Raw genomic sequence first — 27475 nt, forward strand, 5'->3', positions numbered from 1 at the left:
AAATAGATTGTTATTGTCAAATGCACAAGCTTACTGTTTTTTTAACACCTCTTGCAATGACTTTTATGTTACTATGCATTTATCAGCAATATTTGATAAAGATTTGTTGACTAATGTTTGAAGGGAAAAGAATATTATTCAACTTGTATTATAGAAGTGATTGTAATTATAATTTTGTTAGATAGAGCATTAATAACAAAAAAAAACCCTATAAAGGGAAATGTTTCTAAAATAGACTTTAAAGAAACTATTAATAACTTCCTGAACCACAGTATATGTTTATTTTCTTTAAGAATCATGGAGCATTTCTTGAAAATCTCACTTCCAAAATGTCCCATAATAAGCCTAGATTTAGTGACCCCCCAGTCTCCAAGAATTTATCCTAATGGAAAAAATAATTATACAATTTTAAGTTCACACTTTAAGTAAACTATTTCATCAGCATGAGTTTTCACCAAATTTTGTGCATATGATTGTTTAAAAAATAAAGATGCTAAAATTGCAAATGACAACTGAAGAAAGTAGTTAGTGCTAATACTGCTGAAACTAATGTATTTGTTTTATTGCATGCTTGTTTCACACTTGATACTAATATAAAATGAATAATATGCCTTTCTCTACAACCCTAAGAAGCAGAAAATTAACGAAGCCAGTTGAGACAACTCAGTATTTGCCTCTCTTACGCTAAGTCCCAGAAAACATCAGTTTTGTAGGGTTAGAGATACAAGCCAAACACCTTCTGTTTTCATAATGTCATTTTGGAACATTCACCATGAATTAGTCTAAACTATTACTGACTGGGTTTATACAGACATCTTAAGGGTTATAACACACATTTCAGAACAGTAAGTTCCATAGCGTATGTCTCACTGTGCAAAAAAATATATTACTCAATGTTTTAAACCATATTCAAATGAAATGACCTCTAATTCCAATGCTGGAATTTTAAAGCAAAATTAGTCATTATAATACTATATGCTATCAGAACTAGAATATAAAATGAAGTCAATTAATATTAAGTACAATGAAGAAAAATAAAAGGCAGTATACTAAAGGACAAAAGGTGCCTCCTTCTAAAGGGTGGCATTCCGCCAGAAACCTATGCTGTAAAAATATCTGGAAGAATAACATTCCAGGCAGAGAAGAGGTCAAGGCAAAGTCCCTGGGATGGGGAAGAGCACAGCAAGTTCAAGAAACTAAAAGAAACGAGAGTCTGAAGAAGAGCTGGGAATAAAGGTACCAGAGGTAAAGGCAGAGAGGTAGCTTGACATCTTGTGTACCTGTGGAACACATGAGTGTTTGTGATTTTAAGTATGATGAAAGCTATCATTGGCTTGGGAGCGAGTCAACCCCAGTAGTCTCTCAATATATGTTGAAAAAGTGCAAACTTCTGGGGAAAAAAAAATTTAAACCTATTGTCCTAAGTGTCATGTAGAGAAACAGCTGTTAAATTTAAGTGTCTTATCCAGCTCTGAAATTCTAGAATCCTGTAATTCCCTAGTAGGAAGGAAGAAAACCAAATTCCAATGTTGCTGGAACCAGCATTTAAGTTTCCAACAACCTTTCCATACTCTGCACAAAAAGTATAAAATGAAATCTTAGAATAATAGAACAGAACTGTAAGGAAACCAAAATATGACACATTTTCTTTTATTTAAAATAGAGCTCTCTGTGCTTCACAGAAACAAGTGCAAGGAGTGCTTAATTTATTATCTTTGCCACTTTACAAAACAATACATTTTCAGAAATGCATACATAAAAATATAACATTTAGGCAGATAAGTATTTACATCAAGAGACAGCTGAAAGTTATGCAATAATATTAAAAAGCTTAAAAATAAACACTTTTATGACTTGCTGTTGGTAAAGTTAAACATTTTGGTATGAAGCCTATCACAGAGTTTTTACTAAATTCTAAAATACTATCATTTCTAAATAAAATAAGTAATATTACTATAAAAGTGCATATTAGGAAATTAATGAAGCATGTGAATCTCATTCATTTCTCTTTGGAATTTGGTATTCTCTTCACCTTCAACAATTTAATTACAACTATGTACTAAAATCCCATCCATACTTTTTTTATACAATTTGTAGTCCAGTTCTCCTTTCAAAACCCAACTTATTTTTCATATCCTTTATATACATCCATTTAGGCCTTTTTTTTGAAAGGCATTATCTTTTTTTACATACTTAAGAATATCAGCTAGCTTACAAAAAGTCTTTACAACAGTGATTCTTTTCACAGTAGTTCAAGAGTTCAAGGCATGTTTTGTAATGTCAAAATGCAATGGTTTTGACATTTGTAATATGTTCTTAGGTATAAGAAGAGTCACGCTACCAAAAGAAAAGTATAATTAGTATTAGTACTTTGAAAGTCAATCCAAAATTCCCTTTTCGAGATCTGAATCTAATTTTCTGTTTTTAGGGCATTTTAAAACGTGAAATACAGACCAATTTGGAATAATCCTATCCAATCTAGGATAACAAAAGTATATGAGCTTGACACTAGTCATTGTGGAAATGAACTAGAATTTAATATTTTGGCTCCGAGATCTTCATTTTATATAAAGAATGTGCAAGGTCTTTAAAATTGCTTAGATACTATTATTTAGACTATGGAGAAAATGGAAATATTGGTTCATATCATTATATGCTTGAATTTTTTAACTAGAACTTAGGCACATTAATTCTGTTTTATAGGCAAATTCATTGAATAGGTTCATGTATGGAAGAAAACTCAATAGAAATTATCAAAAGCAGGGTCTATGCACCTGGCTGCAGATTTTCTGGGTTGAAAAATAAATAACAGGAAAACACATGACCTCATTGTTTCTCTTGAGAATGCTAGAATGAAGAGCCAATGCATTTTATCTTGTAAGTTCTCTGTTCAGTTTGCAGATGTCAAGAACCATTTTGAATTTTTAAGTCCTATTGTCTAAAAATGTATAAGCAGGTCCACTGTCCAAAGATATGTAAGTTCAGTAAGATGTTTTTCTGAAAATTATTGTATTTTCTGTGGGTCGAAAAGTCTGATTTCAGTTTCCACTTGCTCCTCTGCTGGAAGTATTTGTTTGGATCACAATATGCACAACTGGCTGTGGAGACCGAGGGTATAGGCTAATTTCATCCTGCACTCAGATTCTTTGTGGCCATATTAACAATCAAATGCCTATAGTCCAGGGTAAATTCTTGCAGTTAAAACTTTCAGATCTGGGGAGAAAACTTATAGAATAATATGAACAAATGATCGGAAAATATGGTTGTATCTGACAATATTAATTTAGGATGAAATAGAACTCATCTTCTCTCAAATGTTGTATTTGTCCACAACTAAAATAGAGAAATAACCTGGCAGTTCTTAGTAGGTGTATTTTAAAATGGGTATCATTACCTATTTTAAATATTATAGTCCAAACCACATGACATAATGGCTTAGTTTAAAAAGATGGCAAAAGTAAAACAAAGCAATGGTATTAAACACAACAGAATAAATTTAGCAGTCACATTATGGGACATATATTTCATATTCTCTCTTCAGGTCACTGTCTCCAGTAGAATTTAGCATTAAAGCAAATGTAGGGGTCCACTGTATGTTAACTTAAAGGCTAGAATATAACCAGGCAATCTTTTTTAAAATCGAAAGGAAAGTCATCTCTGCCATTAACAAAATCCTCTTTATAGTGCCAAGAGAATAATTACTAGTGAAGTTATGAGGTGAAACCTCTCATACATCAGTGAGAAAATTAAAATATTGTTAAGTTCAGCATGTAACTGTGGACTGGGCTAGAACACAACTAAAAAAGGACTGGGAATTATGGAGTGATTTAGGGTACATGAAATCCAGCAGATCTTGTTTAATGCACTGAAAGAAAATGAAGGGCAAATATGAAACTAATAAAAAAACAAAGAAGAAAAAAAGAGAAGTCAGATAATATGCCACTACACATAGACCTAAACCATTTAATCTATCAAATCATCTTTCACCCCATTGTAATGCATAAAGACAGAGAGCAATTGTTACATTAAGTGGGGCAGGGGACACTCAGGACACTTCTCTGGTCATCACTTGTGCTGAGAACGTCTATACCCTTGCCATTCTTAAATTGTACTCATAAATTTTATCAGCACAGCAGTTGCCTACCTAGCCTTACAACCATTTTTACAGCTTTTTACCTATTTTGGTTTTTCTCACTAACCTCACCCTGAGCAAATAATTTTAGTAGAAATACAAAGAAAAGTGGAATTTAATCATCCTTGTTAAATGGCACATTATGACACTGCACATTCATGGTAGGTTTAGATACATGTTAATTCATTTTTTAATTAGTTAAAGTTGGGTAGGGCACAGTGGTAGGTGTCACCACTGGGGTTCTACCATGACTAGTAGTCATTTCAGCTCTGATCCGTGGTCCCTTCTTCTATAAAATATTGGAATCAAATTATGAAATCTCTTAAATTCTTTTTAATTCCAAATTCTGGTTTTCATTTTTGGCTGTGATACATCTGAAATAATTCAGACCACTAAGGGATTCCTTTTCATTAGAAGGCTAAAATACCAAAATGATAATTAAATAAAAGTTATGCTTTGAATCTAGGAGCTATTGATAATTTTGGAATACTGTGAGGAAATAATTAAAATGAGGTGAGAAAAAATGAAACATAAAGCTAGATGGAAAAAAGAAAATCAAATATTTGCATATTTGCATTAAAATGCTTTGAAAAATTGCCTGTTATAGAAATTCTGCTTATTATTAAATTTTTGATGAAAGTTTTGCATTCCAGCTGGATTGTTTTTCTTGTTCGGAAGAAGTCCTCAAGAAGAAAAGAAGAAGCTCTCAATCAAAGGGATTACTATGTTCACTGAAATAGTGAATACGGTCCAAGTAGGTATTAACATATAGAGCTAAAACAAAATATTGTCAAACAGGCAAGTGTCACATTTCACAAAAGGTACTCAGAATATCTCCCAAAAACACAATGACACCATTTTAAGATATTAAGACGAGACATTCCTAAGTAGCTTATGAGGTTGTATTTGTGAGTTTATTTAAAGGAAAATTATTGAAGAATCAATGGTCAACTTTTATTTGTTTGCTACCATTACTTAATTTCTTGATGGGAAATAAAATGTCTCCATTTTAAATACATTGTTTAACGAAATCTATTTTCACATTTGTTTTAAATAATCAATCAAAAAGGTATTTCCTGACAAGCGACTTTAAGTTGTTCACTTGAACTTTGTGTAATGGTGAACATCAGCTCCCTGCTTCCCAATGATTGGCTGTTAGGTTCCCTGGTACTTTTGCATCAACTCCAAGATAGCCCTGAGCTTATTTGGTCCCAATAAGTCACATAGCAGCAAAATTCCAGGATAGTAGAAGTAGTTTTGCTTTCTTTTGTCTAGTAATTCTACAATAGTAGAAGTATTACAAATAATTATTGTGGAACTTCTAATGAATCTGTTGTAGATTTTCATTTTAAAATAAAAGCTGATTTGAATTCTTCAGACACTGCAACCAGGTTACTATTTTCATACAATCATGGAAATTTAAAATGCAAAGTTAATTGAAAGTATAAAGATGAAAAGCAAGTGCTATGCCTAAAATAGTGCACGACAGTCATGTTTCACTTAACTCTCAAGTCAGAACATAAATTAAGAATTCTAGATATGACATGCCAAATATTTTAGACATAGAAGAATGCATACAACAGAAACTGTACCAATTACAAACTTAAACGCATAACTTATAAGGCAGCAAGTCCATGCTTAAATATTGACAACAAATAATGTTTCTCTTTTTTTCTGGAAGTGATTCTGCATATAAATCACATCACCTCTTTGTACAGTACTGAAAATTCATAATAGCATTTCCCTAAGCTTTGTATTATACTCCAAAAGCAAAGTATCTGAAAGGAGCAAAAGAACAATGATACTCTGAGCCTAACATAAGAATATTTTTTGCTCATAATAAAATTTAAAAGAAACAAATATTACATAATGGGACTCCATGAAAAACAAATAATACAAGATTTAACAGCATTAAGTATATACAGTAAATCTGCCTTCTGCCCCAAATTTTACCCTATTTTTATAAGTGAGCATTTTCTACATAAAATCATGTTGAAAATTAAGGAAAATATTACAACTTTTAATGTTTTATTTATCATTTTATTGCTCTGCCCCTTTCTTTAAAAAATGCATTTTGTAATTGAAATATAAGATGATTATGTTAGGAGTTATAGTTGACCAATACGAGAATAAATGAAATATGTCAAGATGTACACACATATAGATTAATCGAGTCAAAGATAAATTGATAAAATATGGAATTATATTTAGATACTCTCAAATAAATTATAAAACATAATGACAAAGAAAATGGAGATGTTAAAACATCCTCTCTTTATCAATTCAATAAGTATATTAACTCAATACATGTGACTAAAACAGGAAATATTATCCTTGTTTATTTGAGACTAGAGTACAACTATAGTAAATAATTTCATTCTCCTATATGCAAAAACAGTCTATGAGAAATAAGGTAACAAGCACAAGCAAGATTACCCCTTCACATAAGCTCTTTCTAAAATCCCTTCACATAGGCACTTTTAAAAACTGGTGATATATTTAGACTGTAATATCCAAATAAAGATACTTTCTAAATGTGTTGCAAATTGAAAGTGATTTTCAGACCTATTCTAGAAACCCACTGTCATACAGAACTCAAGACATCCCACTTTATATTTTATCTGTCAATTTACTTTCTTCCCCCACACACTCACATCCCTTTTCCCATTCCCAAATTAGACTTTAAAATCCCTGAGGGCAAGACCTATCTATCTTTTTATTCCCTCTTGCACCCAATATTGTGGCAAGAAAGATATGGGGTGCTCCAAGATTATTTAATAAATGGATGAATGCATGAATGAGAATGAAAGTATATGCAAACCCCATAGCTGTCAGTTTTTTGTCTTTCTTATCTCAACTGAGTCAAATGAAGATGGATTTAGGAACATATTTCCATCGTGAAATGAAGTATAATAACTAAATTGTGTTCTATGTAAAAATACATATGTATATCCTTCAGAAAACTGTTACCCAAGTTGTGCTCTGTAGAACATTTAAATGTGGAATAGTAAAAGGTTTCCCCTGCTCTTGATAAAATGGTTCCATTATGGCCAAATAAAATGACAAATCCAGTTTTTAAAAAATTCAGGTAACATTTCTTTACTGCTGTACTCCTCAAAATACATGATATGCAAATGTTCAGTATCACTCTCTAAGAAGCTATCAAGGAACACTTTTGTTCTTGGATCATCTTAGCAGAAGACTGTTCTAAGGAACAGAGTTTAGGAAGCAATGTTTTGGAACAAGAAAATATACCACATTACATCTCCTTCACCAAAGCAGATGTATAGATTTGAAGGAAGTATGTAGCATACTATTAAATATTCATAATCTGTCTCTGCAAAACAAAGAATGAAGGCAAAGCTCTAATGAGCATTCTTCTGCACTCACCTGTCCATTTTGACAGCAAAGGTAAATATATATTTGCTGCTGCTAATACTCTCTGTAGGGTCTAATTGTTATACTTTTTGGGAAATTTTTTTTCTAAATTTCTTTCAATATATTTCCTTGTTTTTTCTTCCTTTTCTGTCCTTTTATAACTAAGCATGTATAAACATAACAAGGTCCTCTGAATTGTATCTTAAGACATCTTCAGACAAAATATACTTATGTTTGATTAATCTTTGGAAGTGTCCAGAAAACATGAATAATCATTAACAAGCAGGGTAACTACAATATTTCTGAGGAAAACATTAATAGATATGTGTCTGAGATTTCCTGCAGCTCCATTATAATTCTGAAAAATAACTCAACACCCTTTCTATATGACTAAACTCAAATATCATAATGAAAAATGTTTTTGCACAGGGAGAAAAATACTACAGGGGTTCAAGGGAATGTAGGAGGCACGCTGTCCCTCCAGTGTTGATTGTCACAAATTGGACCTCTTGCCAGCTTTGCCCTTAGTTGTCTGGCTTTGGAACATTTCTCAGTGTTTCAAGATGTCAACCTGTTTTCCTAGGGCTGCAGTAGTAGTGAATTATGAAGAGGCAGGAGGGGAATAAGGAGGAGAGACCATGTAAATGGGACCCTGACCTCACTTACATATTCCACCAGAAGCTCTGCATTTGCAAGTTTTATATATTAAAATTAAGAGCATTATTTATTTTAAGAAAGCAATCCTAAAATTTAAAAAGGGAAAACTATAGATTGCATGATCTAAAGTTCTGTTTCACTATAACATGCTCAAGTTTACATTTTTAATAAGTTTCATTGCAGAAAAATAATGTGTCTTTACATTTTTTTTCTATTCATTCACATGCTCTTGGTTCAAGTAAAACAAAATCTTAATGATATTTATTACTGTTATATAGCTTATTTTACACTTTTATAATATCTTTCTCATTAAATAAAAAGATGAGTTGATGTGTTGCTTTTCAAAATAAAATTAAAGACAACATGGTGAGTGGGTAAAGTCAACTCCTGCCCATGCTTAACTTTATAGTTTTCTTTTCATGCTGCCTTTGGGCTTTTAAATACTGTACTGCATTATCTTTGAGGTAGAACAAAAAAAAAAAAATTCACATACAAAGGGGAAATGGGAAAGAAAGAAAGCTGTGAGAGATTTCCTGTTGATACAATTATCATCTTTAGGCTTTGCAGTCTTCTTTGACACAAAGTTGAGAAATAGTCTTCTTAATTCTAAGAGCAGTTAGGCGGGCTGCTCCATTGGCATACCAACACTCCCGCATTATTCTCCCCATGACTCGGAGTGCCTGTAAGAGAAAAAAATGTCAAAGACTTCAGCGACTTACCATAACAGTGCAAAAGAAGCAAAATCACAAAACCAGGAATTAATGCTTAACTTTGATTAAACACACACACACACACACACACACACACACACACACACACACAGTAAACTAACAACAATACAAGAAGGAAATCAGGGCCAAACTTCTTCAAAATATTATCAAAATTAACCTGGTAGAAATTAACTTAATTGAACATTCAATTCACTGATTTATGGGAAAGTGGTAGAATCTAAGAAAGGAACATAAAAGACTGCAAAGGACATGAAAAGGGTTGGAAATTCCTTTTCTTTCTATTTTTAAAAAATGTTTTGGGGGCTGGGGTTGTGGCTCAGTGTAGAGTGCTTGCCTAGCACTCATGGGGTACTGGTTTCAATCCCTAGCTGCACATTAAAAAAAAAAAAAACACTAAATAAAAATATTTTTTAGCTATAGATGGAAAAATGGTTGAAAGTTCCTTTTTTGAAAAATATTTTTAGCTGTGGATGGACACAATATCTTTATTTTATTTATTTATTTTTTATGGGGTGCTGAGAATCAAACCCAGTGTCTCACACATGCTAGGCAAATGCTCTACCACTGAGTCACAACCCCAGCCCTGGAAATTCCTTTTCTTGATCTTAGTGTTAAGTGCACATAAAAAAATTCACCAGACTGTATATTCAAATTTTTTCTTTTTACCATATGTAAATTATACCACATTAAAAATAACAATTCAAACACAAATATGAAAAATATTTGAAAATAGGTGTAAATCAACTGTCAAAGAAAGAAGGCAAGTACTCAGAGGGTAAAACAATGAGAAAGTATGAAACCAGAGCAATAGGGATCACTGAAGCAGGTGGCTGCTTTGGTGGCGTTGGCCCATCTCATGCTCTACAGTTTTATGTGAAAGACAGGAAACCCAGCCTGAAGCTTGCTGAAAGTGTCAAAATGCTTACAAACCTTGAATTTAATGATGCATTTGTCCCAGAAAGGAAGTTTGTAAGTGAAATTGCTTAAGTTTTGGCTTTGATGAAGAAAAAAAATCAAGCCCATACTTCTAAACATTGTAGTAAACCTGAGCTCATAATGAAAATCCGCAAAAATAGTAGAAAACAAGGTACCATAAATAAGAGAGAATTGGAGCAACACCAGCAGAATTGGATCCGTAAAAATATCAGATGTTAGAATTAAATGATATCAAGTATACAAAACATGCTTTGAAAAGAAAGAGAAAATTCAAAACATGAGTAAAATGAACATTTTTAAAGTACCAAAAAATTCTCAATAGGAAAAATACAACAATTAAAATAAAGAACTCAATGAATGAATTAAATGGCAGAATAGAAATTCAGAATTTTGAAGACAGAAATAATGAGGTTGAAAACAGTTCTGAGATATACAGCATAAAAATATAAATATGAAAAATAAGAGAAAATAAAAAGGTAAGTAGGAAAAAGGTTTACTATGCTTCCAATGAGTTTTCCAAAAATGAGTAATAGAAACAATGAAAAAAGAAGAGAAACTGTTTGAAGAGATAATACTATCGAATGATCTATTAAATTCCTTCAGACTGGGGAATGTTACAAATCTTTCAAATTAGAAAGGATATAAATTCCAAGCAAGATTAACCAAGATACATCATAGAGAACTTACAGAACACTAAAGATGCAGCAAAGTTCTTAAAAATAATCAGAAAGAAAAGATAAATTAAGTAAAAAGACATGATTTTGGTATTTGTTGACCTCTCAACAGCAATAATGGAAGTCAAATGACAGTGGAATAATAAAGATGGTCATCTCAATTTGTATGGCTAGATAAACTATTTCAAGACTGAGGACAAAATATAAATTTTGGACAACCCAAACTAAAAATTCTTAAAATAAGTAGGCTTGCAATAAACAAACAAACTTTTAAAGGATACATACCAGGAAATCAGAAAATTATTTTAAAAGGAAATTCTAAGAGGCAAGAAGGAATGTTGAAGCAAATAATAATAATAATAAATAAACCATGGTAAAAAAATCAGATCAGTATCTAAGACACAGGATTAACATAAAATAAGACAACTAAATTTCTAAATAAAAATTGCATGTATCACTAATATTCAAATTTGATCACATATAAAATGACTGTGTTGGATCCATTTCAATAACACACGATTTGCACTTGCCCAACATGCACAAGACCCTAAGTTCAATCCCCAGTACTTCAAAAAGACAAAAGAAAACAAATAGAAACCATGACATCAACAACAAAAACACCATTACAAAAGACTAAAACAGAAGTGCCATATCATTATCTACAACCTTGCTAAAACCAAAGTCAGTTTTTATTAAACTTATTTTTATAAAAAACAATATAGTACGTATCTTAGTCAAGGGTGAACAAAATAAAAAGTTTTAAGAAGCAAACAAGGATACCCACTATCTCTTTCAAGCAGTGGTATACTAGAGTTTCCTAAAAATAAAAAAAGAAAAAGCATGAAAACTCTTCCCAGAATTCCCACTAATTGGAGCTACTACTGTCCACACGGACACCTCAGAGGAGCAACTAGTTTTATACCCTCAAAAAAACTTTTCCATACATATATTTATACAGCAGCATCATTCATATTTGTTAAAAGCTAAATATGAACCACACACACAATGATCAATAGTAAAATGAATAAAGAAATTTTGTTCAATTCATACAATAGAATGCTATACAGCAATGAAAATGCTCAGATTATATATATATTTATTATATGAAAATATTCAGATTATATATATTATATATAAACACACACAATAGTGAAATTTCTTGAAAAGAATGTTTACTCTAAGTTTTAATCATATGTTTCATAAACATACAAAAGCAAGTAACATTATTTTTAGTATATCTGTATGTGTAAATATATATATGCCAAATTATAATGAAGACAAAAGCAATGATAAATAATTACAACAGCAACTGCTCATCAGGGCAAAAACATCTTCAAAGTATTATTCATGTTTGAGTCTTCAAACTTGGTATTCACTGGTTTTCATTTAATCATAATACTTCCAACATTATAGATTTGTGGTCCTTAATGTGCAAGAGATTATTAATATTGGACAATTTTTTATTTAATTTCAATTAGATTACAAAGACTTTAAAAATGTTTATCAAATAAGTATGTAGGTAAGACAACTACACAAAGCATAAAAATACCAAGACTTACCTTAAATTAGAAATAATGGAGATACATGAAAAAGGAAAAAACATGAGGCAAAAAGGCAACTGCATAAAGCAATGTCTGGAACAAAGATAAGCTAAAATATGTCACCTAAAAAAAGACCTTGGTCATTACACTTAAATGTGGCATAAACAGTAGTAAATGGAATAGGGGAGATTAGAGCACTGAATAGCTTTGGAACTATTTAAATGGTTTATACTTTTTCCACCTCCCCTTCTTTTTCCTTATAGGAGCTGGAAACAGCTTTCTCTTCCTGTATGTCAGAAAAAGAACTTCAATCACCATTTACTGTATGGTTCCAATATTGGGATGCTTGGAGTGACAGGGTAAATAATAATGGTCTCTTCCATAAGGCAGAGTTCTTACGAGGGAGATTACTGTAAATTCAAACTTTAGCAGTCTAAATATTAGAAATAATTTATCAATTACAAGGATGATCAATGAGAATGGCAATTGTCTATGTGCTAAAGACACTGAACACCCATTGAATTTGCCCATGTTCCCCCTATTTCCTAGCCTTCTTGCTTAGGTGGGACTATGTAATTTGTTCATATGTGAACCACAGGTGGAAATGATATGTCCCCTGGTGCCAAAGCATTTAAGAGTCATTGTGTGCTCATTTGTCTTCTTTCTGCTGGTCTAGAATGTATGCACCAAGATGATAGTGTACAAGGATCAGTCACCAGGACTACAGAGCCACCTTAGTGAGAACAGGTGTTGTAGAGAGATGTCTAACCTGTAGAGAATTTTGCATAAGCAAAGCACCAGGATTTGTTTGTTATGGACACATAGTGCTAAAGGAAATAAAATCCTTCTGATGATATAAAAAGATGTGTACCTACATATATGAAATGAACTGGATACCTATGTTAAGAAAGAAAAACTATATGGTCTCTAAAAATTCTCCAATGCTCACCTGAAAAAAAATAATAGAAAGAAGCTACTTGAGAACACAGCTGGGGTTTGATATCCAGCACCACCACACACATATACACACACAACAGCAACACAGCCTTACTTCACAGCTTTGCCACTGATTAGGGATACTTGGCCGGAACTTCTGGTCACAAACAACCTTCTTCATTTCCTCTATCGAGGGATCTGAAGGCACCATGTCATAATAAGGCAACTGGTACTCCTCAACAATTCCTACAAGAAATTTGTATAATAAATTTCTTTGTGTAAATAATCAATAAAAGTGTTCATTTAACAATAATATCATTTAGGTCTCATAGGCCCAAGTGACACCCTGGGAAGCCAAAAGTCAGGTTTATTAAAATAATGTAGCACTCTTAAACCAAGGATGAAGTTTAAAGTACTCTGTTGAATAGTTATGTGAAGTTATAGAATATTATATTATAAAAACATAAAAAATGTATGTAATTAAATACTACATATTATACATAAATTACTATATAACATTTATATTATACTTTTTATTTCCATAAAATGTCATTATGCAATTCAAAAATAATTTGTAATTTATCCTAATCATGAAATTTTATAACACCCTTTATTGCTCTGTGAATAAAGTATATTTTTCCATCAAATGATTTTTTTCAAAGAAAGTTTTCTCCCTTTAAAAAATTTTAGGCAGTCTTTCAAAGTTGAGTTTCTCATATTGATATTTTAAACTATTACACCAAAGAATGTTCTGAAGAAGCAACCAGAAGAAGTTGAAGATGGATAGTTGAAGGTTGATGTTTACAAGACTCAAATCCAAAGACAAAGGTGGCCTTGATTATCAGAATATTACTTTGATTTCAAAATTTCTCATAAAGTCTTTTAAATTAAGTATAGTCCTTTTAATTAAAGTATTTAATGACAAAAACATAAAATCAAATCTCAAAACTATGAAATTTTTATAAAAATAATGTCTAAGATATCTTGATATATACCAAGCATTGTCTTAACTACTTCATATATTTTAATGTATTCCTCAAAACCACTAACTAAAGAGCATAGCATATCATCACTAGTCTACAAATAAGGAAGCTGAGGCAGGGTATTGTGGGTTTGTTCAAGAACACACACAGCTAGCAAGCAGCAGATGTGCAATTCAAAATTATGCTCAGGGATTCCAGTTTTTGTGTTCTACACCACTGTAATTCTACTGTTTCTATGAATAGTTCCATAACTCCTGAATGTTTTACTATCTCATCTATGAATAAAAAGTGTGTTTTCTTATTCAAAAATAATTTTAACCTTAGGAGCTTTTCATAAAATCTAGTTTTAAAAATGAGGAGATTGATGTAATAAAAAATGACATCAATACAACATGCAAAAAATGACTGTAGTTTAATGACAGTTTTTATTGAAGGTTTACTATACCAGGCAATGTACTAGCTGCCTGCACATGAATCAGTCTAAATCTATAAAGCCCAAGGGTCAGTTTTGTTCTTCCCCTCATTTTAAAGATGAGGAAAGTAAGACTAATGAATTGCTGTGTGATATTCAGGGAGTTGCTAAACCAGGGCTTCATGCTAAGTCTGTCTCATCTCCAAGTGAAAACTCTAAACCATTGCTATAAGCATTTAATTTTTCTCCACTGATGCAATAATTCCATCAGACAGCATTTGTATGGCTTCATACTCCCTATTTCTTCCTCTCATTATTAATTTCAAAACTCTTTGAAATAGTAGAGGTAGGAAGTTTGTCTTTGTCTACCTCCTTCCTTTATCCTCACCCAGCTGTATTCATCATATCAGAGGAAACAGAGAATAAGAAAAGTCTAAATAACAGAAGACTTCAATTCCAGTGCTTGGCCCTATCAAGTCATTCAATCTCCTTGAGACATAAAGTAAACTCACTACACACAAAATTATATAATGTTCAAGTGCTTTGCAAAGCATCATTATAGAAATCGGAATTATCAGAACTGTTACCCCCATCTAAGCAGTACTTACGATATAAAATACTAATATGCAACATGCTTCACTTTTGTTACGGGAAAGGCATCACCAAATGTTATTCTCTTAAATATTTAGAAATGATTCAATATAGTGCTTAGAAAATAACACCTTGTATTCTAAGTATTGAGGAGAGGCAGACACAAAGAATATTTCCAAAATCTTACCTCCAACTGAACACCTTCGGGCTATTTCCCAGTAAACCAGACCAACTGAATAGATGTCAGCTCTTTTGAAGGACTCGAAGATACTCACATTCATTGTGTCATCAAGCATTTCCGGAGCCATATACCTTCAAAAAAATACACATTTCAGACTTTGTGTATGACTTTGTAGCAGTCCAGTAAAACACAGTCTTAATAAACCCTGATACAAAATATAAATTAAGATAGCTTACATCAACTTTAAAGGTAGGTCTGAGGCACCATCATAGGATAAATATAAATAATACAGTTATTAGCTCGGCCAACAATTAAAACACATTTTGAATAGAACTAGAGGTCACTCTATTTGGTCTTATAGCAGCTAGGCCAAGTGCACTTGGAAAATACAAATTTCAGGGAAATTCTGTGAGCAAAAGAGATGGAATGCAATGTCCACCAATGGCTTGCTGCCTCTGGCAGCTCTCTGAGGACCAAGAGTGCTTTTCTATCACTCTGGGTCCAAGTCTCCCATGCAGACCTAAGCAGCATGCCACAGACGCCTCTCTGAGTGAGCAACTTCACTCCATTAGGCCCAGAAAACAGTAGCTTCACGTGAATGGGACTGAATGGAAGCAATCACTAGTCCATGGGACCTGACTAAGTCTGCTTGTCTTAGGGACATTTGGGAGATTTCCCAGAATATTGAAGTTAGGATATAATACCTCCTAGCTCTTTTAAAAGTACAGTGAAGTTTGTTAAGATTCTCTAGGCTTACATTTTCAAAAGAAATCCCACTAATAAGCCAAACTGCAAAGGAGATTAAAAAAAAAAAAAATGTTAGCTCCTCTAAAGCATCCAAGCTTCTTCAACTTAGGATCCCTATCATGGGGCAGTCTGATGAGAAAGTTTAGGCTTTCTTTTTATGGGGAAAAGAAGAGAGGTTCCCTAGGGCTGCTCTGAATAAATTGCCCTGAAGTGTTCCTGCAACCTCATTAAACTATCCCAGGGAACCAAGGGAATAATGCACAGGTACCACCCTGAAATCTCAAGCATGGCTAAGAGGTTAAGCCTAAACCATACCAGCTTTAGGATTCCTCTACTCTGAAGGACCTTCAACAACTCCAGGAAGATATCTTGGTTGTTGCTGATTGCAAGGTTAATAACCCTGAAATTATGCCACAGTAGCATAAGACCTGAAACTCACATAAAAGAAATGGAAGCAGTCTGGCCACATAGCCACCTGCTGGCTATAGCAAGAAAAACACCAGAAATCCCATTACTCATGAGCCTGTCCTAATCCATAGGAGATTTTTCACACATTTACAGATGTTTGTTGTTAATTTTCAGAGACTCTGTCCCTTGAAAGTGGGAACTGGGTCCAAACTTTTATTATCTTAATACACATCACTTTGGGAGAATTAAGGGTAAGTACATGATAGGACTATAGGTAATACATAAATTGTTACATAATATCTTTAAATATTTAAGGGAATAAAATAGTTCATAAAATTATGTATTATATAGAGTTCCTACCTATGTTTCAATATATTGATTTTTCTCTCTGCTTTTTAGAACCTGAACTGGTAGAACTAGTTTTGCATTTTAGTTTATTTATGAGGTATAAAGCATTGGAGGAGCCATACATGCTGTTAAGGAGCATTTTTTTCTTATCTGTAGAAAAATGCATCCTTGGAAAGTGAAACATGAAAAATAATGTATTTGTATATACATCACCATTTCTTTTCATCAGATGACTGCACCCAAATGGCTACAGTCTATATAGCCAAAATTGCCAATTTGTGCCTGCCCTCTGACTTTTCAATGACTCAGCTTACTTTCCTGTGCCTTCCATACATGCATTTTAAGCTTTCAGGGTTTTCTGCAGGCTTTCAGGTTTTTTTGATCAATCATAAGTCTTAGTGTGCTTTAGAAGTCATCTTACCTCTTGGTTCCCACTTTTGGATTCTGGGGTATGTCTATAGTGTTCAGTATTGAATCATGCTTCACAGCCAACCCTAAGTCTGCAATGGCACAAGTCTCACATTTTTTCACTAAGATATTCTTTGATTTTATATCTCGATGAGCAATAGCAGGTTTACCTATGAAGCATAGGAAAAGCATATTCATTTTTTTCTTTACTGAAAACGGTCTCCCTCCAAGAGGAATCATTTTGAAGACTTAACTCAAGCATCACCTCAGACAGGTCCTCCTTGGCCACCCTTTCTGCACTCCAAGTTCTTGTCCATCAGAGCACCCCATTTTGCTTTCTTCCTTGCCCTTACTACCTGCATTATTTTGTCTATGTGTGTGCTCAGCATCTGGCTCTCTCATCTGAACTGTGAGCCTGAATGAGAGCAGTGGCTTTGTCCTGTTCATCACCGTGCCTCACTGCTTAGACATCAAGTGCACTGGCAGGCACTAATAATTTTGAAAAAATTGGGAAAGAATTACTATTACTGCATGAACTTATGAACATGGAAAATATTTTCTTTAAACAAATTTTAAACTTTAACTATCTACACCAACTGTTCCCAAAGGTAGCCTAAATATCCCTGGAGGTTCTTGAGACTCTTTTCTAACTACCTATCTTGTGTGATGCCACCTTTTCTTCACTCCAACAAAACAACACATGGGGACAGACTGAATAAAGAACAGCTAAAAAAATCTAGAAATTGAGGAGCTTCGCAAAAATGTAAAACAAAATCATTATTTTTACTAGTTTTTTTGTATTAGAAAACAACATGTAACATTTAAAGACTTATTTAACACTTAATTACTGCTACTTTTGAGCAAATAAATGTTTAAATTTCTCAATTTTAATTTTTAGTATGATAAATATTAATAAATATAACCTACAAAAAATTGGGGGTTTTCAATAATTTTAAGAGCGTGAAGGGGATTCGTGAGTCTGAATTTGAGAACCAGTGCCTGTTTAGATGAATGAATTTTAAACTAAATCCTAAAATCCAACTTAGTGGTCTATCCTCATACTCAAGGAGAAAAACATTTTGAAAGGAAATACATACCTTGCGTACCAACAATCTCCATATGAAGGTGGGCCAGGCCACTAGCAATTGAAAGTGCCAATTTGATCATTCCAGCCACGGTTACTATGTTTCTATTCAAATAGTCATATAAGGAGCCCTGTTCATGATACTCAGATACAAGCCAAAGTTGAGTCCATGTTCCGTTATCTAACAGGAAAACATAATTTGCTGCTGTAAATACATATTGAGAAAAAAGAAAAAAGCCTCTAACAAATGTCATTGTTTAAAATTAACCTGTATTCTTAACAAAGCAAAGATAATTCCTTTCAGTAGTGCTATGTGTAGTCCAAGTTACTAAAGATTCTCAATAAATTACTGAAGATGCTGATATCAGACCCACCATAGAAAGAGGAAGTTGTGAGGCAGTGAATCTAACAACTGAACAGCTCCCTTCTTATTCCCTCTGATCAAAACCTGCTGGCAACAGTAACCACATCACAGGAGAGACCACTGAGAGGAGCATTTAGGTTCTGTGTTATGTTTATAAATTACTCAAAGCTTTTAAGAAATATTGTAGCAATAAAGGTCAGAATTACAACAAATTTACACAAAGTATTATTGCTGTCATAAAAGCTCTAACATTTTAAGACTGTCCATGTTATTTACCTTTCAAAATATGAAGTTGATGATTTTCCCCAAAAGCCTATGTAAATGCAATTTCTAGGCATTTTAAAATAATTGACTTCATTTAACCAAAAGCTAGTATAGGTTATTTTAAAAAGGCTTATAGCAGAAAAGGAATTAACCTTACACTTCCTTATGAATTAGAGTCCCTAGAATTGGCTTTACCTTTTAAATAGCGTCTACAATAACCTAGGCAATCCTGACCAGTTCTGATACTTAGGAAAAGGAATCTATCATGAACACTTGCTAAGAGCCTCTCCTGCTGGGTGCTTTACATACAGGAACTACTTTTTTATTCCAAATATTTAATTTCCAACCCAGATAGTAATAAATTTTCTAGGAATACAAAATTCAGTGTAACATGATAAAGCTCACTAATGAACTGGCCACATACAAAATCACCCTTAGTCATACCCTCCCTGATTGACACCAATAACTCTTTGTCCTCTTACCTCAATGTCTTTGCCAGACACTTGAATAAAAAGTGAATGAAACTGTAAAATGTAGCAAATTTAAATGAATTCATAAAGGTGATAGTGATAGTAGAGACCATCTGATATTGTGTACAAAGCGATTAACAAGTAAGGGTATGACAAACCAGTTAAACAAGAAAATAAGGAAGATCTCTTTTGTGTATATTGTTTCATAATCCAATAAACACCATGAATAAAATTCAAGATGAACCACATAACTATAGTAACTACTAACTGATATCACCGCTAATTCATCTAACCAATAGAAAGCTCAACTCAAGGTTGGGGTGGGGGAAGAAATGTTCTTAATAGCTGAATGAGAAATGTCTCTTTTTCAAAACTCTGGATGTAATTTCAAAACAAATGTAGTTAAGAACTTGAAAAGAACTTTTTTTTAGTTCATCTTGGCTTTTCTGTCTCTCCCCAGCAAATCAGAAATGACAAATCATCTGCAAACATAGCTGTGGCCAAAATATACAATAAATACTAAGCCTCTCATTTGCTATGTAATTAAAAGAATACTTTCATGATCAAGTTTATATTAGATCAAAATAATCATAGGTTTTCAATGTTTACAGGCAATGGTGGATGCCTGACATCCACAGATAATTTGTTTTAACCCTTTTTTTAATGAGATTATAATCGGGGGCCAAAATTCTTCATGAGTACTACTGATTAGAGTTATAACTTAGACATGTACTGAATCAAGTTTTGCTCACTTTTGTTTCCTATTTGCCCTTGTTGAATAGTTAAATGAGTCAGAGCTTTGTATAAAGAAGAAAGACAGAATAAGTAATCCATAAACTTTACACCCTGCCCTTGATTAATCACACATATATGCAATATTTTAAAGTACTGTTTTTAAATACCAGAAAATCAATGCTCTGTTTTGTTCCAGTGAACTCAAAAAATAACACTGTCATTTGTAAGTGTTAAACCTCAAGATATAAATCATGTTCAAAATAATATTACCAGATTTCACTAAAACTGTCTCGCTTGCCACCATTCTAACACAATCTACAGACACTGTTCATTGAAAACTTGAGTCCTGAAGACAAAGTCTGTTATATAGAAGAATGCAGTCCTAGCAAAGGTAAATATTCAGCTAGCATTCATTGGCATGTCTAGACCTGTTATTGAAATATTTCCATCCTGGTTGGTAAATAGCTGCATTCAAAAGTCCCAAAGACATTCCTTTGCCCTATATACCTAAATGCCCCCACCTTTGGAGATGCCTCCATAACCTAGAAAAACTAAGGAAATGAAACCTAGCAAACCAGGGATTCCCAGGACTGGGCTCCAGTACAGGTTTCTGCTTTAGTTAGTTATTTCCTCCCCCACACCTGACATTAAATATTTTCATCATTGACCTGGATATGGCATCATCACAATTTCATATCACTCCCTTATCCTGCTGTATTGTATGGGTATGTACATTTATTTATGAAAAAGAAGATTTATTTTCCTCAATAAATAAATTAGACTTTTACATAGATTTCATCTAAACAAAGATATGAGATTATGAGATTATGAGACATGAGATTATCCTCATCTGATAACAGATATAACATTTTTACTTGCCAAACCCAATTAGGTTGAAAAATACCTTTGTTGTCTGCCAGCAATAAAACAAGGATGTTTTCGTGCCGTAGCATCACTGTCTGATAGATTTCTGCCTCACGAAACCAAGATCTTTCATCTCTGGAGGAGAATATTTTCACAGCCACATCTTCCCCACACCATCTTCCATGCCAAACCTCACCAAATCTTCCTTTTCCCACTATTTCCTGAAGGACAATGGTCCTCGCAATTGTTCTTTGAACCAAGAGAGGCAAACCTAACCAAAAACAAGGTGGAATTTATCATTAAAAACAAATATCAGAAAAGAACTACCTGGTGACCACCATTTTCACATAAAATGCAAATATTTAAGCACTTTAATTGATAATTTTATCAATTTTGAGGAAATAAGCATTATTATGTCAAACTTTAACTTTTTGAGGCAAGCTCAAAAAATACTCTAATTGCACATATGAATCTCTCATAGTTTTGAACATAGCTTGATGCTGCAAATAATATGATTTCCAAGAACTGCTGCAAACCTCCCCAAACTGTCAATGAAAGTGAGTCAGGTTACTTTTTAGTCAAAGGAAAAAAATGTTTTGTTACATCTAAAATAAAATATATGGTTCCTGGTACAACAGCGAAAGCAAAAGAATTCTTTATGGACTTTTTCAAGCAAAACTAAAATTAGTGAATGAAGAATCAAATCCACTAATCAAGTGAGATAATGATGTTACTCTAAAAATAAATTTTGGGGATGGGGAGATAGCTCAGTTGGTAGAGTGCTTACCTTGCAAGCACAAGGCCCTGGGTTTGATCCCCAGCACCGCAACAAATAAATAAATAAATAAATAAATAAGAATATATTTTCTATAGAATAAAGAATTTTTAAGAAAATATATTCTGACGGTATATATCATAGTTATATTCTTTGAACAAATAACTCTACCTCCACAATTTTATCCTAAATATTTAATTCAAAATGCATAAAAAGGTATGTAAAAATGTTGACTACATTATTATTATTTCTAGAAAACAATAAGAAAAAGTGTCAGGGAATAGAAAAAAATTGTGAAATATAATACAGATATTACACAGACGAGAAAGACTTGGGCTCAGGATTGGGATTGTGGCTTAGGCAGAGTGCTTGCCTAGCATATGCAAGGCACCAGGTTCAACTCTTAGCACCACATATAAATAAATAAAATAAAGGCCTATTGCCAACTTAAAAAAAAAAAAAAAAAGACCTGAATTCAAACTTGAGCTGCAATACCTAGTTACCATGGGCAAATTGTTGAACCTCTCTGAACTTTAGCTTCTTACTCTGAACAATGTCATACAATAATATTATCTATTCAGTGGGGTTAATCCAAGAATTTTTAAACATGTTAAGCATCTAGAACACTTTTTAGCATATTACATGCTTAATAATGGTTATCCATTATTATATGAATCTTAGCATGTATTTCTTAGAGCCAATAGTACTGATGCTGCTTATAAAGAGGTATTCTGAATGATATGGGGAGCTACTTTTGCTACATTGTTAAATGAAAACAGCATAGTAATTTGTGTCCATATAAACACATGTATCTTACTTTTAAAAATATGCACAGAAGGGAGACTGAAAAAGAAATATGCTAAGTGCTATGATTGTTGTTTATAGTTCATGAAATGAGAGTGAATTGTAATATTATTCTTTCTCATTTTCAACATTTTAATAATTTTCAAAATGGATATTTATTACTTTTATAAATAGGGGGGAAGTAGTTTAAATGAATGCATTCTGGAGAGTCAGATTAGTTACTGTCACTTTACTTAGACCTCTAGGAGCAACAGCCCTGCAACTCCTGGGGGCTTCAGCCCCTGCTCCAAAAACGAACCACTGTGTATTCAGATGTTCTTATCTTCATGAGAACCACCCACTGTGGATAACTAGGCACAAACGAGAAATTCACTGTCATGAGTCTCAACAATTAGTCACAAAGCACTGAAGTCAGGAAATTGTTTTGAAATCATTTGGTTCAAACTTATTATTTTGAGATGAGAAAATGAGAGTCCAATACTAATCAAAGAGTTGCCCACGACTCAGCTGCTGTGTGGGGCAGACCTGGAACTAAACACTGGTCTCCCCCATGCTGGTCTCTTGTCATCCAGTGGACACAGCTGCAGTCCTTCCCCTTGAAATAAGTGGAAAGAACTGGTTTGTAAGTTCCAGTCAATTTCACTATTTGACCACCCACTAAAAGTGAAAGCAACAGTTATTAGAGAAATCCCAATCTCGATCTCTCCCTCCCTTCACTGTCAATGCAAACTCACACTCACAAAGCATCATCACCAACAACACAGTAACAAACAGACAGAGAAATTGATAAACCAGCTCTTTCAAACTGTGATTGATCAAACACATGATCAATGATACAGATCAGAGATGAAGAAAGACAATAGCATGCAAGGCAATGAGTTTGAGATAGTAAAAACTAAAGTTGCCTCAGTATTTTTCAAAGCAGCTTCTAAAATTAATCAGAGCAGTTCTTGTATTATACATCTAGAAATTTCCCTTGAGAAACATAGACTGCCTCACACTGTAAGTTTATTGTAATCTTCTTTTTTTTAATTGTTTGTCCTATTTAGTGATACATTACAGCAGAATGCATTTTTTTTTTTATTCATGGTACACAAATGGAGTACAACTTTTCATTTCTCTGGTTGTACACAATATAGTCACACCATTTGTGTAATCATACATGTACAAAGGGTAAGGATGTTTGTTTCATTCCACCATCTTTCCTTCCCTCTCTCCCCCACCTCTCATTTCCCTCTACACAATCTAACATTCCTCCATTCTTCCTTTGTCACCTCCCCCAATCCCTTTTATGTGTCAGCATCCACTTATCAAAGAAAACATTTCACCTATGGTTTTTTTGAGGATTTGCTTATTTCACTTAGCATGATATTCTCCAACTTCATCCATTTACCTGCAAATGCCATAATTTTACTCTTCTTTGTGGCTGAGTAATATTCCATTGTGTATATATATTACAGTTTCTTTATTCATTCATCTATTAAGGGGCATCTAGGTTGGTTCCACAATGTAGCTATTGTGAATTGAGCAGCTATAAACATCAATGTGGCTGCATCACTGTAGTATGCTGATTTTAAATCCTTTGGGTGTAAACTGAGGAGTGGGATAGCAGGGTCAAATGGTGGGTCCACTCCAAGTTTTCTGAGGAAGCTCCATAATTTGTGAGAATATCTTTTTCCCCACATCCTTGCCAATACCTATTGTTGCATCTATTCTTGATATGATGCCTGCCTATGTCACCATCCTTCAGAATTGTTACACCTAGAGAGAAGAAGCAATTTACCTAGTCTCTGAGAATACACCTGAGACACAATCTACTCTCAAAGATGGTTCAATAAAACATCAGTCCATTTTTCTCTCTTGCAGATACTACATATCTCTTCAAAATTTGTCCCTGATCAGGTCAGAGATAAACATCACAATTTTTGTTTCTTAACAGCTGACAAAACTGCCTCACATTTAAAATCGCTGACCAATTAAGGAAAGCAGAGAGGAAGTAGAATTGCTTGGTTTCCCTATGGAGCAGCGAGCTCTAATGATAGAAGCTTTGCAGTGAGTAGACCCAGTCTCCGATTATCAAAGGTAGAGAGACCATCAGCTATTTTTAGCTGGTGGTCACTACCAAATATATGCAACTGGCTATGGTTTAAAAATGCCCCAAACTCCTTCATTTGACCTTTAAAGGAATCTCTGCTTGGGTATATTCACTTTCTTCATTTCTACAAGAGATCTTAGAATAATCTAAAAGGAGAAAGTGCAGATGTCAATAAACACAGATCTAGATTTGAACACACACACACACACACACACACACACACAAACACAGGAAACCTTAACACATTTTTTTTTAAATTTTATATCCTGGCTCATGACTACTTTTTAAACTAAATATCCAATCTCCAGTTTTAATATCTATTATTTATACCTGAGAGAAAGTACCTTGATCATGTTTATAGAGTAGCTCCAAAATACAATTACTACCCAACATCTTCAGATAAACTGAAATGTTTGGGTGGAGATTAAATAGATGATCATGTAATCGTGTGTATCTTACAAAGAAATTGCCAAAGTATTTAAGAAGTTAGGTACAAATTAGAGTTCTCTGTGCTTAAAACAATGCCAGTTTCAAAAACACTCAACATGGTGGGTCTCACCAAAAAGAAAAAGAAAAAGAAAAAAAAATGATATTGAGAGAAGGAAAGAGTATTGAATCCTAACAAGTGTTACTTTTAAAGAAAGAATGTCAGTCTTCTATCCAATAATTTCATCTGGATTCCAGTTTAATAAACTGCATTTTCAAGATTTTCTCTCAAGTTTTCTTCCTTTGAAAACATGCTACTTGATTTGTACAGTGATAGTGTAAACATTTGAACTTTTTGGTTAGGTGAGGGCAGGTACTCTTGTTCCCAGAATCCGTAAAATATCTTTGCTCTCCAGATGCCATAATTATGCTTTTCTTTTCAATGAATCCAGGGCGACTCTGTGCTAAATATGGGTGCTCACATGGACGTTATCACTCTGCAGTCACCTGCTTTCATTAATTGGGCCTGCCTGGATGCTCCAAAAGGCCATTGGCAGGGATTTCCTCAAAATCCCCTGGAGTAGTAATCTTAATGATCCTTCCAAAGCAAGAAGAGATGTAGGGGCTTCTGGCTCATCTGGTTTACCCTTGTTCATATTTCTGTAAGATGAATACTGGCAGGATTTCTAGAAGTATATGTGAAAGCAGAAAAAGCCCTATGATTGTAGGGAGTTTGTTACTATGGGGAAAACCTGCTACGTCACCCTGAAATGCTTTGTATGATGAGAAAGACTCATTTAGACCATAAGACCGTCTAACACTTTAAATTGCTTCACCAGGGGTTCTGGAGTCCATTGAAGAGGAAAAGAGTTGTCATATAACCTTAAGCATCAAAAGCCAGCACAGAAATGCTGTGCTGCTCCCTTTAATCTCCCATTACTATGCTTTCAGAACATACTGCTGATTTAACTCCAGGTGAGCTCCCTGGTAACTTCACACACATTCCAGGGGGTGCCTACAGATTCTGAAGACCTTCATCACCACAAGCAGAAGTCTCAAAGAACACTCCTGTGCATAACTAACTTCTTTCCCCCAGGATTCCTTTGCCTTAAATATAATAACCCTAACTCTCCTGTGTTCATAAGACAGTACCAGGAATGCAGTAGTGATTATTATTCACCATATTGGGAGAAGGTAGGAAGGAGAGAAGAGAAATTGATTTCTTGCTTTAGAAATGAATTCTAAAAGAACATGAAAATGAGAATCTGAACATACAAAGCTGCAAAAGGCAATTTGGGAAGGTTTGGGGGCCATGACAGCTTTTTTCTTCATCTAATGCCAAACACTCTCTTATACCAGAGCTCACCATGTACCTCATCAAGCATTTTAAAGGATGGAATTCATATTTGGGCTTTTTTGTTGTTGTTGTTGTTTAAAAAATCTTTTTTAAATTTTATTTTTAAATAAGAGTTTTCTTATGAAATATGGACAATGGGCACATACCAGAGCCAGATCCAGAGGCAGTTACATCATAAATCAGATCTTTAAGAGTCTTTCCAGCGTTTACCAGATTGCACTCAGAGAGTGGCTCCTCTACATTCTGTCTCTTTGTCTTTCTGTACGTGCACTGTCGACCTTGGCATGCCCATACTGTCAGCATGGCAACTATGGACAGGAGGCAAACGGGTACAGTAATAACAACAGTTAGCTCCATGGGTCCAAGTTTTGGGGTATTTGGTGATGCTGCAGTTAAAAAGAGAGAGAGAGAGAGAGAGAGAGAATACAACAATAAGGCAACCCATTTTAAATATTTAAGAAACTGGAAAGGCAACCACCAAATTTCACATGTAGACTATGCAGCTACACAGTATGCACTTATGTACATTATCAAAGACTTTTTTAATCCAAGCAAAGGCCTAGAAAGGAAGTTGAGATTAGGCTACTGCAAGGAATAGTTATCAGTAACACTGGGAGGCAGAATAAGGACCATGGAAAACCATTAGCATTTCAGTTTAAACCTTCAAAGCATTTGATACTTTATGTTTATTATTCTCTCCCCATTATTCAGCAGCCCATTCTTAGAGCACATGCATTTATTAGTGCATGCCACAAATAATAATCTGGCTCTTGCAAATGTGTTGCCACAATTATTCTAGGTGCTGCAGATACAATGGTGAGTAGAGTCAAATCTCTGCTCTCCTGTGCATGTGTTCTCATCATACACAAAACTAAGCACAGAAAGATGTCGCCCAGAGGTAAGAAGGGATAAGTGCAATGAAGATAAATAAGCAGGGAAGAGAGAGGATGGCAAGATGACATTTTAGACTTCCTGGCCATAGAAGGCTTCTCTGGGGAGGTGAATGAAACAAAGAAACAGCAACCAAAGGAATTGTAGAGACCCAGAAACCAGTGGAATGGGCCCTGAGGTGGGAACCTATGTGCTGTATTCAGGAATAATATATGCCTGGAGTACAGTAAATGAGAGAAAGAGAGAATGGGGTCAGAGAGGTAAGACAGGGAAACCTCATATG

The 27475-nt window shown here is 33.8% G+C and overlaps 1 protein-coding gene across 5 annotated transcripts in view; it reads right to left on the reverse strand.

Annotated features, from left to right (window-relative positions):
* Window positions 1-1636: 1636 nt before the first annotated feature.
* ACVR1C (activin A receptor type 1C) overlaps window positions 1637-27475 on the reverse strand; it is a 72599-nt gene continuing 46760 nt past the window's right edge. For 3 of the 5 annotated variants that reach the window (XM_079131794.1, XM_079131797.1, XM_079131796.1), the window contains exons 3-9: window positions 26448-26687; window positions 20885-21115; window positions 18161-18328; window positions 17077-17233; window positions 15159-15283; window positions 13101-13231; window positions 1637-8847 (exon numbers count right to left, since the gene is read on the reverse strand). In XM_079131794.1, the coding sequence (XP_078987920.1) occupies window positions 8722-8847; window positions 13101-13231; window positions 15159-15283; window positions 17077-17233; window positions 18161-18328; window positions 20885-21115; window positions 26448-26687 (1178 nt within the window). In that variant the 3' untranslated portion in view covers window positions 1637-8721. The remainder of the gene's footprint in view (window positions 8848-13100; window positions 13232-15158; window positions 15284-17076; window positions 17234-18160; window positions 18329-20884; window positions 21116-26447; window positions 26688-27475) is intronic. The other 2 variants (XM_079131795.1, XM_079131798.1) reach the window with 2 other exon arrangements.

The sequence above is a fragment of the Sciurus vulgaris genome (genome assembly GCF_902686455.1).
Source record: "Sciurus vulgaris genome assembly, chromosome: 3".
Lineage (NCBI taxonomy): Eukaryota > Metazoa > Chordata > Mammalia > Rodentia > Sciuridae > Sciurus > Sciurus vulgaris.